Consider the following 16,172-nt stretch of genomic DNA (forward strand, 5'->3'; position numbering starts at 1 on the left):
AGCCTCCGAGTTGACAGGATTAAGGGTGTGGGGCAATACATATCCTTAGGGACTTTGACTTTGTAAGAGGATCTGTTTGCCATAATACCTATTCTTGCATAAATACTTTGTGCTGGTTTTCATTGAATGCGTATATTGTTTAGTTAAATTTTATTTTCAATTTTTAATTTAGTTTTTTAAATATATATTTTACTTATTTGAGAGAGGAAGAATGAGCACGTCAGAGCCTCGAGCCACTGCAAACAAATTCCAGACACATGTTCCCCCTTATGCATCTGCTTATGTGGGTCCTGGAAAATCAAACCAGGATTCTTTGGCTTTGCAGGCAAATGCCTTAACTGCTAAGCAATCTCTCCAGCCCAGTTTAAATTTTATAATTTGCCTGCATTTTGTTCCATTAAGCCTACTAGAATATTCTCATAGCAGGCAAACCCAACACCTAGGGTCACTTTTGTGGTTACTCTGACAGTCTTCAGAGCCACACCTAGTACCTTAAGTTCCTATCCTGAAGATATATAACATCAGAGTGATTGATACATCTAATAATATTGCAGATAATTAGAAAAACCAAGCATTAAATTAATCCAAGATGTAAAATTCACTACAACAAACACAAAAAATCAAGGCAACATAAATCCACCAAAAAATATAAATCCATCAGAAATACCTCCAGTGAGACTGATTTAGAGGAACTGCCTGAGAAAGATTTCTAAAGAATGATTATAAATATGCTCCAAGAAATCAAAGAGGAAATCAAAGGAGTCAAAGAAGACATAGGAAACCAACTTAATGAAATAAGGAAGTCAATACAAGACATGAATAAGGAGCTAGAAATGAAAAAAAAGCCAGTCAGAAATACTAGCAATGAGAAACACAGCAAGTCAAATAAAAAAAAACTAGAAAATCTCACCAGTAGAATGGATAAAGGAGAGAACAGAATATCTATCTAAACTAGAAGACCAGCTGGCAGATCTGATAGTGTCCAACAAGAAAGACAAACTATGGGCTGGAGAGATGGCTTAGCGGTTAAGCGCTTGCCTGTGAAGCCTAAGGACCCCGGTTCAAGGCTCGGTTCCCCAGGTCCCACGTTAGCCAGATGCACAAGGGGGCGCATGCGTCTGGAGTTCGTTTGCAGAGGCTGGAAGCCCTGGCGCGCCCATTCTCTCTCTCTCCCTCTATCTGTCTTTCTCTCTGTGTCTGTCGCTCTCAATTAAATAAATAAAAAAATTAAAAAAAAAAAAAAAAAGAAAGACAAACTAGTAGGAAGGTATGAATGAAAATTTCAAGATATTCAGAACACTATGAAAAGATCAAATATAAGACTTCAGGGTATAGTAGGAGAAGAATTTCACTCCAAAGGCATAGTAGGTGCTCTTCACTCCAAAGGCATAGTAGATGCTCTCAACAAAAGCATAGATGAGCTGGGTGTGATGGCACATGCCTTTAACCCAGAACTCAGGAGGCAGAAGTAGGGGGACTGCTGAGAATTCAAGGCTACCCTGACACTACATAGTGAATTCCAGGACAGCCTGGGCTTGAGTGGGACCCTACCTCAAAAAAATGGAAAAAACAAACAAACAAACAAACATAGAAGAGAGCTGGAGAGATAGCTCAGCAGTTACGGCGCTTGCCTGCAAAGCCTGACTACCTGGGTTGGATTCCTAAATATCCACATAAAGCCACATGCACAAAGTGGCACATGCATCTGGAGGCTGTTTCTAGCAGCAAGAGGCCCTGGTACAATGATTCTCTCTCTCCATGCCCCCTCCTTGCAAATAAATAAGTAATTTTTTTTTTTAATCATAGAAGAAAACTTCCCCCAAATTGGGAAAGAGATTCCAATGCAGATACAAGAAGCCTTCAGAACACCAAACAGACAAAACCTGAAAAGAATCTCTCCTTGCCATATTATAATTAAACTACCAAACACACAAACCAAAGAAAATATACTGAAAACAGTTGGGAGAAAAATCAAGTCACGTACAAAGGCAAGCCCATCAGGGTCATAGCAAATTACTCAACACAAACTTTAAAAGCCAGAAGGGCTTGGAATGATGCATATTCTAAGTTCTGAAAGATAATTGTCAACCAAGGTTACTTTATCCTGAAAAGCTATCCCTTCAAATACATGGGGAAGTAAGATCATTCCACAACAAAAGCAGGCTAAAGGAATATTTGAAAACAAAACCAGCCTTATAGAAAATATTTGAAAGAATCCTCCATGCAGAAGAGGAAGAAAAACACACATACAAGGAACCTGGAAAAAAAACAAACCACACTCAAATACTAGTTAATACAAGAGAGCAAAGGTAAAACTGGAAGAACTACAAAAAAAAAAAAAAAAAGGCAAAAATAAATACACACCTTCCAATAACAACTCTTAGTATCAATGGCCTAAATGTCCCAATGTCCCAACCAAAAGACACAGGCTTGCAGACTGGGTTAAAAAGCAGGATCCTGCCGGGCGTGGTGGCACACGCCTTTAATCCCAGCACTTGGGAGGCAGAGGTAGGAGGATTTCTGTGAGTTCGAGGCCACCCTGAGACTCCATAGTGAATTCCAGGTCAGCCTGGGCTACAGGGAGACCCTACCTCAAAAAAACAAAACAAAACAAAAAAAGCAGGATCCTGGGCTGAAGAGATGCTTAATGGTTAAGGTGTTTGCCTGCAAAGACAAAGGATCCAGGTAGATTCTCCAGGGCCCACATAAGCCAGATACACAAGGTGGTTCATGTGTCTGGAGTTCATTTGCAGTGGCAGAAGGCCCTGGGGCATCGATTTGCTCTACCTGCCTCTTACCCCCACACACACCCACTCTCAAATAAATGAATAAAGCTTCTTTTTTTAAAACAAAACAAAACAAAACAAAAAAACAGGATCCTTCAATTTGTTGCCTCCAAGAAACTCACCTTTCTACAAAGAATGGACACTATCTTAGAGTGAGAGGTTGAAAATCAGTGTTTCAAGCAAATGGGCCTAGAAAACAAGCAGGGGTCGCTATCCTAACATCTGGCAAGGTAGACTTCAGTCCAACATTAGTTAGGAAAGACAAGGAAGGTCACTGTATATTGAATAAAGAAACTCTCCAATAGGAGGACATTACAATGCTAAACATATATGCACCTAACATGGGGGCTCCCAAATTCATCAAACAAATGCTATTAGAACTAAGGTCACAGATAATACCAAACACAGTGGTAGTGGGTGACTTCAACACCCCACTCTCATCAATTGACAGGTCATCCTGGCAAAAAATAAACAGAAAGGCATCTGGATTAAATAAGGTTATAGAAATGAACCTAATGATATATACAGGACATTTCATCAAAATGCTGCAGAATATACATTCTTTACAGAAGCAAATGGAACATTCTCTAAAATAGACCACATATTAGGACACAAAGCAAACCTTAACAAATACAGGAAAATTGAAATAATTCCTTGCAGGATACAAAATAAACACACAGAAATCAGTAGCCTTCCTATATGCTAACAACAAACACACAGAAGATGAAATCAGAGAACCAATCCCATTCACAATTACATAAAAACAATTCCTTGGAATAAACCTAACCAAGGAAGTGAAGGATCGCTACAATGAAAACTTTAAAACACTCAAGCGCAAAATTGCCCAAGATACTAGGAAATGGAATGACATCCCTTGTTCTTGGATTGGAAGAATCAATATTGTGAAAAATGACAATTTTACTGAAAGCATTCTACATATTTAATGCAATCCCCATCAAAATTCCAATGGAAGCTGGGGGGGGGGGTGCTGGTGCATACCTTTAATCCCAATACTTGGGAGGCAGAGGTTAGGAGGACTGTTGTGAGTTTGAGGCCACCCTGAGACTACAGAGTGATTTCCAGGTCAGCCTGAGCTAAAGTGAGACCCTACCTCAAAAAAACAAAAACAAACAAACAAAAAATTTCCAATGGCATCCTTCACAGAAATAGAAAAAACAATTCAAAAATTCATTTGGAAGAACAAAAAACTTGAATATCTAAAACAATACTGAGCAACAAAAATAAGGTTGGTGGTATCACCATACCTGATTTTAACCTATTATTACAGAGCCATAGTATCAAAAACAGTATGGTACAGGCACAAAAGCAGACATGTAGATCAATGGGACAGAATAGAGGACCCAGATGTAAGCCCAGGTAGCTACATCTACCTGAGCTTTTACAAAAATGCCAAAAATACTCATTGGAGAAAAGACATCCTCTTCAGCAAATGGTGCTGGGAAAACTGAATATGTACCTACAGAAGGATTAAAATAGAAACTTATCTCTCTCCACGCACAAGAATTAAGTCCAAATGGATCAAAGACCTTAATATCAGACCTGAAACTCTGAAAAAATGGGGGAAACCCTTCAACACAATGGTCTTGGCAAAGACTTCTGAATATAACCCCAATTTCTCAGGAAATAAAACCACAGATCAACCACTGGGACCTCATGATATTACAAAGCTTTTGTGCAACAAAGGACTCTGTGAATAGAGCAAAGAGGCAACCTACAGAACGGGAGAAAATCTTTGCCTGCTATACATCTGACAGAGGATTAATATCTAAGATATACAAAGAACTCAAAAAGTTAAATAATAAGGAATCAAACAACCCAATTAAAAAATGGGTTATGGAACTAAATAGAGAGTTCTCAAAAGAAGAAATACAGATGGCGTATAAGCACCTAAAATTGTTCTACATCCCCAGTCATGAGGGAAATGAGATTAAAACTACATTGAGGTTCCATCTCACTCCTGTCAGATTGGCCACCATCATGAAAACAAATGACCATAAATGCTGGCGAGGATGCAGAAAAAGAGGAACCCTTCTACACTGTTGGAGGGAATGCAACCTGGTCCAGCCATTGTGGAAATCAGTGTGGAGGTTCCTGAGACAACTAAAATATAACCCAGCTATAAGACTGCTAGGCATATAACCCAAAAAGACAGCACACAGATAGGTGTACAGACAATGGAGATGCTGTGGTGAAAAATAGTAAAAAGGGCCAAGGGAAAGGCTGAGAAAGTCATCTGCAGTTCTGAAGACTCACAGTTCAGAGAAATTACTCACTGCTGTGATAGACGGCTTTTTCCCATCCCCTGCTGGGGGATGTGTGACATCTGCTCCCAGGAATATCACTGGCTGTTGAAAGACAGCAGAGCTGAGCAAGGAAGAGAAAACAAAATGGTGAGGAACTGGGTCTTCTCTGACTGGTACCATCAAGCACCCACTCTTGCGTTTGATCCACTCTGCCTAGAAAGGGCTCTGTCTCTTCACCAATCCCCAGTAGGGCACCTTGACAATAGCAAATGGACAACAGAGTTCATACCGCTGGTGTGGGACTAGGATGTTGTTAATGCCACCAAGTTTGACATTGATCTTGAGGCAGAGGTTGGACAGAGTCTGAGGAGAGGTCTTGACCACGTTCTTCACCTGCACACACTGCGTTGCCATTCCCAAGAGTGTATCTCCAACACGTTTCACTTCAGCTACAGGCAAAAGAAAATAGATTAGGGCATTTGACATATTGTGAATGTCAAGTAGACGCCAAGCAGTTTACCCAGTACCAGGAGACACAATGGAGACAAGGAACACATGAAAGTTTCATACTGCATTCCATCTATCTGCGTTCTTTTTGACACATGCCCAACAGACGGCCTTATAATGCAAGAGTGAGAAAGAAAGAATTGGTGTGCCAGGGCCTCCAGCCACTGCAATTGAACTTGTGTGTATGTGTGGCCTTGTGCACTTGTGTCACCGAGCATCTGGCACACATGGGACCTGGGGAGTTGAACATAAGTCCTTGGGCTTTATAGGAAAGTGCCTTAACCACTAAGCCATCTCTCCAACATTTGCCTTTTTTTTGTTTTTTCATACAAAAGAGAGACAGAATTGGCACGCCAGGTTCTCCAGCCACTGTAATCGAACTCCAGATGCATGCACCATCTTGTATGCAAGTGTGCAATGGCTAGATGCCCTAGCATGTTATCTATCTCTCTTGCAAATAAACAAATAAAATAACATATTAAAAACTTACAACATTGATAAATTGACTTATGACAGTATAGTAAGAGGTAGTAACTTAGTCAGGAAAATGGTTTTAGGTAATGACTGAGCAGAAATCTGGGGAGAGGTCAGAGGGAACATTCCCAGCACAGGCAACAAATATGGTGCCTTATGTCTGTAATCCTAGCACTTGGGGAAGGCTGAGGAAAGAGGATTCCTTGAGGTCGGGGCCAGTCTGGGCTTTAAAAAAACAAGAAGAACGAAAGAATGCCTATAAATCAATAAGGAAAAGGAAAAAGCAGTTGATTCAAAAAAAGATAAAAGAATTGGGGCTAGCTGGGCATGGTGGCACACACCTTTAATCCCAGCACTTGGGAGGCAGGAGGAGGATTGCCGAGAGTTTGAGGTCACCCTGAGAGACTACATAGTGAATTCCAGGTCAGCTTGGGCTAGATTGAGACCCTACCTCAAAAAAAACAACGACAAAAAAGACTTGGGGGCTGGAGAGATAGCTTAGCAGTAAAGGTGTTTGCCTGTGAAGCCTAAGGACCCAGGTTGAATTCCCCAGTATTCACATTAAACCAGATGCACAAGGTGGCGCATGTGTCTGGAGTTTGTTTGCAGCAGCCGAAGGCCCCAGTGTACCCATTCTCTTTATCTGCCTCTTTCTCAAATAAAATATTTTTTAAAAATCGAACATTTTTTAAAACAAAGATAAAATATGAGTAGGAATTTTACGAAAGTTGGTAGTTAAACATAAAAGATACTCAACTTTATGTCATCAGAGAATCAAATTAAAAGCAGAATGCAATACCATTAACCCTGTCTGTAAGGATGGCTAAAATGGGGCTGGAAAGATAGATTGGTGGTTAAGTCAGTTTCCTGCACAAGCATGAGAGCCTGAAAGGGTCTGAGTTTGAATTTCCAGACCCCACATAAACAACTGGATGTGGCCACATGTGCCTGCAAACTTAATCCCACAATCTCCTGGGAATCTCAGGAGCTCATGAAAAAGGGCAAACTCCAAGATCAAAAGGAGACTAGACTCTGGAGCAAACAAGAATGGATGGAAGAGCAACAGGGCCGGACAAATGACATGTGGCTCAGGCCACTGTTGGTGAGTGTACCCTGCACAGGCGAGGGCACGTGCACACTCAGACAACATATGCACATTCTAAAGCAAGGAAGAAAAAACAGGAGAGTTAAACAAAAAAGACAATACCAAGTTTGAAGGATATAAAACATCTAGAGCTGTTAAGCACTGCTAGAAGTGGAAACTGGTATTGTTTGTTTTGCTTTTTAAAAATATTTTATTTATTTATGAAAGGGAGAGAGATGGGGGGGGGGGGAATGGCCGTAGCAGGCACATGCCTTTTATCCCAGCACTTGGGAGGCAGAGATAGGAAGAGTAACATGAGTTTGAGGCCACCCTGAGACTACACAGTGAATTCCAGTTCAGCCTGGGCTACAGCAAGACCCTATCTGGAAAAACTAAAACAGCAACAACAAGAACAACAACAAAATTTCAGAGGCTGGAGAGATAGCTTAGCGGTTAAGACACATGCCTGTGAAGCCTAAAGACCCAGGTTCAACTCTCTGGGTCTCACATAAGCCAGATGTACAGGGTGGAGCATGCATCTGGAATTCATGTGCAGTGGCTAGAAGGCTCTGACATACCTATTTTCTCTCTATATCTCTCTCTAATAAATAAATAAATATATTTTTAAAAGTATCAATTTAATAGAGAGAAAAAGACTTACATACCCTAAAATTAGAACATGAATAGCATTAAATCGGAACTGAGCAAGTACGGCCATCTCCTGCGTTCTTGCTAGCAGGACCTTGACTTGAACACCACAGGAACAGCATCATTTGATTTGACCTCTGTATCAAACAGATTCAGGTTCACTGAGACGAACTTCCAGACCAGGCACAGTTATGGAGGAAGGGATTTATTGAAGCTTACCGATCCAGGGGAAGTTCCATAATGGCAGAAGAAGCTGGCCTGCCTTCACAGGCCCAAGCAGAGAGGAGCACAAGCCAAAAAGCCAAAAGCCACACAGCACACTTCAGGAACTCGAGCTAGGCACACTTTGCTTATCTTTAGATTGAAATCTGAAACCCACCACCACACCTAAAGATCCACCCAGTGACACTGCCTCCAGCCAGGTGGCTGCAGATGCAAACAAACAATAAAAACTGAATATATTGGGGGCCATCTATTCAAACCACCACAGCCTCTCAGGAGGGAAGGTAAAGGATCCATCAGAAGACCCTAACTGTTTCCCTTATCTGTTTACAAGGCAGATGGCCATGCTGTCCAGATAAAATACCAAGAGCTACAAGTAAATGCGCAAAATCAAGATCATCATAAAGAAGTGTAACATTACTGACCCCAGGGAAGTAGAAATTCTGGGTGAGTGCTGCCTTCAACAGGATGCTGTATGACATTCCTAAGGTAAGCTAAAACACTAGGTTCTCCTTTCAGTTGAAGAAACCGGGAACATGAATACGTACTCAAGACAGTTCTAGACACCAACCGTATCTTCCACCAAACAGTCATTAATTCAAAACCCAGGAGACAAGGGTTGTGAGTGAGTACTATTATCAGTGGAAGATGCCACTTGAGGTGACTAAGTGCCAAGGGAAAAAGGTTTTAGAACAGTTAGATCTACTCAATATTCAAAATAAAATCAATCAAGGCAGTAATTGATCACGGCATGGTAAGCTAAAGGAATCTAGAAAGAGACAAGTTCATCTTTTTGCTAAAATAACAGGAATAAAGAATAAGACGCCAGGTGTGGTGGCACACGCCTTTAGTCCCAGCACTTGGGAGGCAGAGGTAGGAGGATCGCTGTGAGTTCGAGACCACCCTGAGACTACATAGTGAATTCCAGGTCAGCCTGGGCTAGAGTGAGACCCTACCTCAAAAAAAAAAAGTAAATTTAAAATGGGTTTTAACAGATTAAAAAAATTGGGGAGCATGTTTATGTGGGGGGATGTAGTATGTGTGATGTGATGTGTATGAGATGTGCATGGGTGCAGGGGCTGGGGAAAATGTCAGGTCCCCCCTATCCATGTGTTGCTTTGAGATAGAGTATCTCACTGAACCCACAGCTGCTGTTTTTTGATCAAACTGAAGGACCAGCAAGCCCCAGAGATTATTCTGCCTCAACTCCCTATAGGACCAGAATCGCAGGCATGTGTGGATGTCCAACTTTTTATGTGGGTGCTGGGGAATCAAAATCAGGCTGTCTAGGACCCCACAGGCCCTTATGCTCATGTGGCAAATACGCTTATCTGCTGAGCCAGCTCCCTAGACCCAAGATGGAGAAAACGTTAAGAGTAAGATCAAGGGGCAAGGCAAACTATATTCAGACATTCCAGGTAACGTGACCACAACTGAGGAGTAGAGAGCACAGCCTTGGAATAGGCGTTGAAAGCATCCACCAGGGTGTCAGGAACCTGCTAGCTGTTGCTTTTACATAATTAATTCACAAGCCCCGAAAACTTAGGGAATTTGTCTAAGTTAGTTGACTGGTACAACCAGTACTGAAATTTACTTCTAAGTTCAGAGCTAGAGATTTTTTCTAGTAGGTGCCAGATGAAGCCATAGAAGTGAAGAAGGACCAATGAAGGGTTTTTGGCTTTTGGAAGAAGAGTCATTTTTAAATGTCTGCTAACCAGGAGCTGGAGAAATGCCTTAGTAGCTAAGGCGATTGCCTGCAAAGCCTAATGTTGGGTTTGATTTCCCAGTACCCACATAAATAAAGCTAGGTGCACAAAGTGGCACATGCATCTGTAGATCGCTTGCAGCAGCTGGGGGCCCTGAAGCACACACTCTGTCTGCCTTTCTCTATCTCTTGCTCTGCTTGCATATAAATAAATAAAATATTTTAAAAATAAGTAAGTGAGTCTGTTAGCCTATTCAGGAAAGACTGAATAGCTGGGTGTGGTGGTGCATGCCTTTAAACCCAGCACTTGGGAGGCAGAGGTAGAAGGATTGCTGTGCCACCACCCTGCGACTACCTAGGAAATTCCAGGTCAGCCTGGGCTGGAGGGAGGCCCTACCTCGAAAACCAAGATAAAAACCCAAGCAATTAAAAAGAAACATCAGAATAGGTGACCAGAAGAGAGATCAAAAATGTACAGATGGGGCTGGAGAGATGGTTTAGTGGTTAAGGCACTGGCCTGAAAAGCCTAAGGATCCAGGCTCGATTTCCCACTACCACATAAAGCCAGATAAACAAAATGGCATATCAATCTGGTGTTGTTTGTAGTGACTTAGAGACTCAGGCACAACCATTCTATATCTATCTCTCTCTGCTTAAAAATAAAGATATTTTTTTAAAAATGACAACTTGCCAGGCATGGTGGCGCACGCCTTTAATCCCAGCACTTGGGAGACAGATGTAGGAGGATCACCATGAGTTCAAGGCCACCCTGAGACTACACAGTGAATTCCAGGTCAGCCTGAGCTAGAGTGAAACCCTACCTCAAAACAAAAAAACAAAAAAAGTGATGCCTTTAGTCTGCTGGTGACTGGCTAAATGTATATACTATGCTCACCAACTGTCCAGTAAGCATTTCTTTTAATGTTTATACCCATATACTAAAATGCTACTTTCACTTTGAGTTAGAGAACCTTCTCTTTTCAGATAACAGTGACCTTGGGATGACTCAGAAGGCACCATGGTGCTGAGAAGTGACAGAGGAGTGCTCAGCACTGAAATATCTCTATCACACCTTCCATAGCTCAGGGTCCATTGAGGAAGAGGTGGTGGAAAGAATGTAAGAGCCAAAGGAAGGGTAGGACTCCTTACAACATACAAAATAGCCTGGCTATCTATGACCTCAATGTGCCTGACACTACCTACACAAGACCATCATAATAGGAGGAAAAGATCATGACATCAAAATAAAAGAGAGACTGACTGAGAGGGGGAGGGGGTGTAATGGAGAGTGGAGTTTCAAAGGGGAAAGTGGGGGGAGGGAGCGCAGTACCATGGGATATTGTTTACAATTATGGAAGTTGTCAATAAAAAAAAATTAAATTAAGAGCTGGAGGAATGGCTAAGCAGTTAAGGTGCTTTCCTCCGAAACCAAAGGACCTGGGTTTGATTCCCCAGGACCCAGGTAAGCCAGATGCACAAGGAGGCGCATGCGCCTGGAGTTTGTTTGCAGTGGCTGGAGGCCCTGGCACGCCTATTCTCTCCTCTCTTTCTACCTCTTTCTCTCTCAAATAAATAAATAAAATATACTTTTAAAGTTTTTAAAAATTAAATTTAAAAAATGACGCTTTTGCCAGGCGTGGTGGCACATGCCTTTAATCCCAGTACTCGGGAGGCAGAGGTAGGAGGATTGCTGTGAGTTCGAGGCTACCCTGAGACTCCATAATGAATTCCAGGTCAGCCTGGGCTAAAGTGAGACCCTACCTCAAAAAACCAAAAAAAAAAAAAAAAAAAAAAAAAAGACGCCTTTAATCCCAGCACTTAGGAAGCAGAGGTAAGTGGATCACTGTGAATTCAAAGCCACCCTGAGACTACAGTGAATTCCAGGTTAGCCTGGGCCAGTGAGTGAGACCCTACCTCAAAAAACAAAAAATAAAATAAAAAAATGGACAGATGGGGGTTTCAGATTTGACTTAGTGTTAAGGCATTTGTCTGCAAAGTTTAAGGACACAGGTTCAATTCCCCAGTATCCACATAAGCCAGATCGACAAGGTGGTGCATGCATCTGGAGTTTGTCTGAAGTCACTGGAGGCCCTGATTACACCCATTCTTTCTATCTGCCTCTGCTTCTCAATTCTCCTCTCTCTCTCTCTAATAAATAAATAAATAATTTTTAAAAATATTTAGGAGCCAGCCCTGGTGGCACATGCCTTTAATCCCAGCACTCGGGAGGCAGAGGTAGGAGGATCACCATGAGTTCAAGGCCATCTTGAGACTACAGACTGAATTCCAGGTCAGCCTAAGTTAGAGTGAGACCCTACCTCAAAAAAACAAAAAACAAGCAAAAAAAAAATTTAGGCTGGAGAGATGCCTTAGTGGTTAAGGTGCTTGCCTGCGAAGCCCAAGGACCCAGGTTAAGTTCCCCAGAACCCACATAAGCCAGATGCATAAGGTGGTGCATGCATTTGCAGTTTATTTGCAGTGGCTGGAGGCTCTGGCGTAACCATTCTCTTTCTCTTTCTCTAATAAATAAATAATAATAATAATCATAATAACTTAAAAAAATGGACAGATGGAAACCACAGAGAGTACAAGTGAGAACTAGACTAAGATTATGGCGCTATGCTTTATAGTAATAAACAGCAAAAACAGAAGGGCAAAGCAACTGTTATGAGTGAAAACTTTAACAGAAGGTAAAGTCAGAGAAGGCAGATGACAGAAATCCCTGGTAATGGCAAATCTAAGGAGATGGGAGGCGAAATAAATAGTTCAATGGTTAAAGGAGCCTGTTTGCACCTGACGACCTGGGTTCAATTCCCTAATGCCCAAGTAAAGCCAGATGTACCAGGTGGGCATGTGTCTGGAGTTTATTTACAGTAGCTGGACATTCTGGTGCACCCATTCTCCCTCCCTCTTTCTCTATCTGCTTGCAAATAAATAACAAAAAAAAAAAAAAAAAAGGAGATGGAAAAAATACCCATAAGTCAAAGGAAGAGGAGAACTAAGACAAGTCAATGGAGACGCTTCACAGAAGAGGTGTTTACATGTAAAGCCTGACAACCTGAGTTCAATTCACCAGTTCCAACATAAAGACAGATACACAGTGGTGGATGTATGCGGAGTTCATTTGCAGCAGCTGAAGTCCCTGGCACACCCATTCTCTCTGTCTCTTTTCTATCTGTGCTTACAAATAAATAAAGAAAATATTTGTTTTGTTTTGTTTTTAAATGACAGAGGAGGAAGCCTTTAATCCCAGCACTCGGGAGGCAGAGGTAGGAGGATCACTGCGAGTTTGAGGCCACCCTGAGACAACATAATGAATTCCAGGTCAGCCTGGACTAGAGTGAGACCCTACGTAAAAGAAAAAAGACAGATGAAAGAGGTTAAGGGACAAGTAGTTGGTGGGGACGTAAGCACAGAGAATGTAAAGAACTTACTCAAAAGGTTTGAAGAAGAAAACAGAAAGACTGAAGGTAAGAGACATGGAAAATGCAGCAATGTGCTACATGGGGAGCCTGAGGGTGTTTGAAGATTGAGACGTATGAAGTCTCAAAGGTACCAGGACAGGATTGGAACAAAAGTATACAGGGGATGGAGTAAAGTTAGAACAGCATGTCCTTCGAAGCAGGAGAGATGAAGGAGGGAAGATGGGCTAAGAGATGTATACAATCATTTCTATGGTTTGAAAACAAAGGCGCGAACCCTCAAAAGGTTCAAGTGACTACCAGGCAAGAGAACAGTAGCAGAGCCACCACACTGTCTGTCCTCGTAAACAATATACCCTAAGGACAGGAATCTGGCCTGAACCATCTCTGTATCTGGTCACACCAGCCTGGCAAAGGGACCTAAACATGGAGGATCACAGGGAATGTCCCCAAGAGGGAGCGGGAACAGATAAGCACAATCTGAGCTGACTCAACGGCTCCTGCAGCTATTTCTCTGGTAAAGGGAACCACTTCATCAATGGACATCTCTGGCCTGAGCCGAAATGCTCCCCTGAGTCCTCCTTCAAGGCCTCCAGAGAAGGGACCCTCATCGTCACTGTCCCGAGAGAACTGTACCATACACGGGCGTCTTCCCTGGCAGGATGACGATAATGAGCTGCAGCCCTGAGTAGGTATTCTTCAGATGCCGGAACATGGGCTCCACGCTGTCTGCCCCCTGCGCGTACTTGCAGAAGCAAGGCTGACCCTGGATGGGCATTCCTGCATCCTTGGAAATCTTCCGCAGCTGGTCTGTGAAGTTCCTGTAGCACAAGCACGGCCAGGAGAGGAGGCAGTGAGTCCATCTGAGTGTCCACTGACTAAACGTCCCCACCTGAGGTGCTCAGCACTGAGATTCTAACATGAGTGACACATCACAGCTAGTGTAAAAACCACATTGGGGGCTGGAGAGATGGCTTAGCGGTTAAGTACCTGCCTGTGAAACCTAAGGACCCCAGTCCGAGACTCGATTCCCCAGGACCCACATAAGCCAGATGCACAAGGTGACGCATGCATCTGGACTTTGTTTGCAGTGGCTGGAGTCCCTGGTATGCCCACTCTCTCTCTCTCTTCCCCCCTCCATCTCTCTCAAATAAATTAATTAATTTAAAAATCATTACATTGAGGGCTGAAGAGATGGCTTAGTGGTAAAGGTGCTTGCCTGCAAAGCCAAAGGACCCAGGTTCGATTCCCCCAGGACCAACATATAAGCCAGATGCACAAGGTGGTGCATGCATCTGGAGTTTGTTTGCAGCCACTAGATGCCATAGGATGTCCATTCTCACTCTCTTTTTCTCAAATAAATAAAAATTATATATACGTGTGTCTGTGTGTATGTATGTATGTGTGTGTATATATATTTATATTTATATTTACACACACACACACACGATATTCATAGTGGAGTAAAGCAAGATTGAACATGGTAAGTGTTAACTAGAGAGAACACTAAAGAAACTGAGGGAGCCCAGATGAGGAGTTTGTGGAAATCTCAGGGTTCCCACATGGCCTGTTTAAGCAGGACTACGGATACCTGTGTGTTACTAAATAGCCAAAGAATAAGTAGACACCTAAATTTGAGGCTTTTATGTTCAAAGCAACTGAGGTTCTAACAGATGGAACACAGGAGACACACAGTGACCATGAGCTTTTCCTCCCCTACTGAGACTTTGAAGTTTAACAGCCAAGACTGAACACGTTTCTGTCCTCTGGCTTTAGGGCTTTGCCCAGGGAAAGGAAAGCGTTGCTAGAGAGGGTACACATGCAGTAAAATAAAAATAATTGCCAGGAGTGGTAGCACACTCCTTTAGCCCCAGCACTAGGGAGCCTGAGGAAGGAGAACCACCTTGAGTTCAAGGCCAGCCTGGGCTAGATGTGAGACCCTAACCTGAAAAACAAAAATAATAATAATCAAGCTACATAAATACACTTTTATGAGGAAATGAGGAACAGGTGATTTGTGACAATCGTGTATTAAATTAAAGGGGGTCAACGGCAAAGTACTTATCTAGCATGTACTGGATTCACCCAGCATTTCAAAAAATTAATAAAAGCAACAATGTACAAGTATAGAAAAAAGTAAATTTTAGAAAATAACATGTATCACATAATGTCAGTTCAGAGAAAAAAGTACTTTTTTACTTTACTTAGTAAAAACACGATACAGTGTATTTATGCAAATTGTTAAATTACTTGCATACACATATAAAATGTAGAAATTGGATAGGAAAGTTATAATTCATGACAGTAACTGCATCAAAAGGAAGGAACTGGACTAGAATGGAGATTATAAAGGAATGTTAAAAGTAGCCAGGCATGGGACTGAACATGCCTAACCCAAGAACTCAGGAGGCAGAATTAGGAGGATCACTGTGTGTTCAAGGCCAGCTTGAGATTAAAGAATGAGTTCCAGGTCAGTCTGGGCTAGATGAGACCCTACTTTAAAAAACAAACAACAACAACAACAAAAAGAATAAAGTAAATATGATTAAACTCTGGATAATGATGAGTGCCTGGTTATGAGCTTTATTAGTTCTAAATTATGATGGACTGATTATTTGAAACAGGGTTTTACTACACAGACATGCCTGACATAAAACTCTATATAGATCAGGTTAATGGCAAATTTACATCAATCTTTCTGCCTTTGCCTCCTGGGTACTAGGATGAGAGGTATGGGTCATTACGTCACACTCTCCACATTATTAAATTTTTATGGTTATAAATGTTAGAATAAAACAAACTATAAGAAGCCAGGCTTGATAGCACACACCTTTAATCCCAACACTGGGGAGGCAGAGGTAAGAGGATCTCTGTGAGTTTAAGGCCAGCCTGGAACTACAGAGTGAGTTTCAGGTCAGCCTGGGCTAGAATGAAACCCTAATTGAAAACAACAACAAAAAAGCTAGGGGCTGGAGAGATGGCTTAGCAGTTAAGGTGTTTGCCTGAAAAGCCAAAGGACCTCAGTTTGATTCCCCAGGACCGACGTAAGCTAGATGTACA

General features: G+C 42.1%; 1 protein-coding gene across 4 annotated transcripts in view; it reads right to left on the reverse strand.

Annotated features, from left to right (window-relative positions):
• Ago1 (argonaute RISC component 1) overlaps positions 1–16,172 on the reverse strand; it is a 59,231-nt gene that overhangs the window by 11,907 nt on the left and 31,152 nt on the right. For all 4 annotated transcript variants that reach the window (XM_004665225.3, XM_004665226.2, XM_045149000.1 and 1 more), the window contains 3 exons: positions 13,749–13,933; positions 5,340–5,499; positions 5,081–5,171 (listed from right to left, as the gene is read on the reverse strand). In XM_004665225.3, coding sequence (XP_004665282.1) covers positions 5,081–5,171; positions 5,340–5,499; positions 13,749–13,933 — 436 coding nt within the window. The remainder of the gene's footprint in view (positions 1–5,080; positions 5,172–5,339; positions 5,500–13,748; positions 13,934–16,172) is intronic.

Source organism: Jaculus jaculus, chromosome 5 (assembly GCF_020740685.1).
Source record: "Jaculus jaculus isolate mJacJac1 chromosome 5, mJacJac1.mat.Y.cur, whole genome shotgun sequence".
Classification (NCBI taxonomy): Eukaryota; Metazoa; Chordata; class Mammalia; order Rodentia; family Dipodidae; genus Jaculus; species Jaculus jaculus.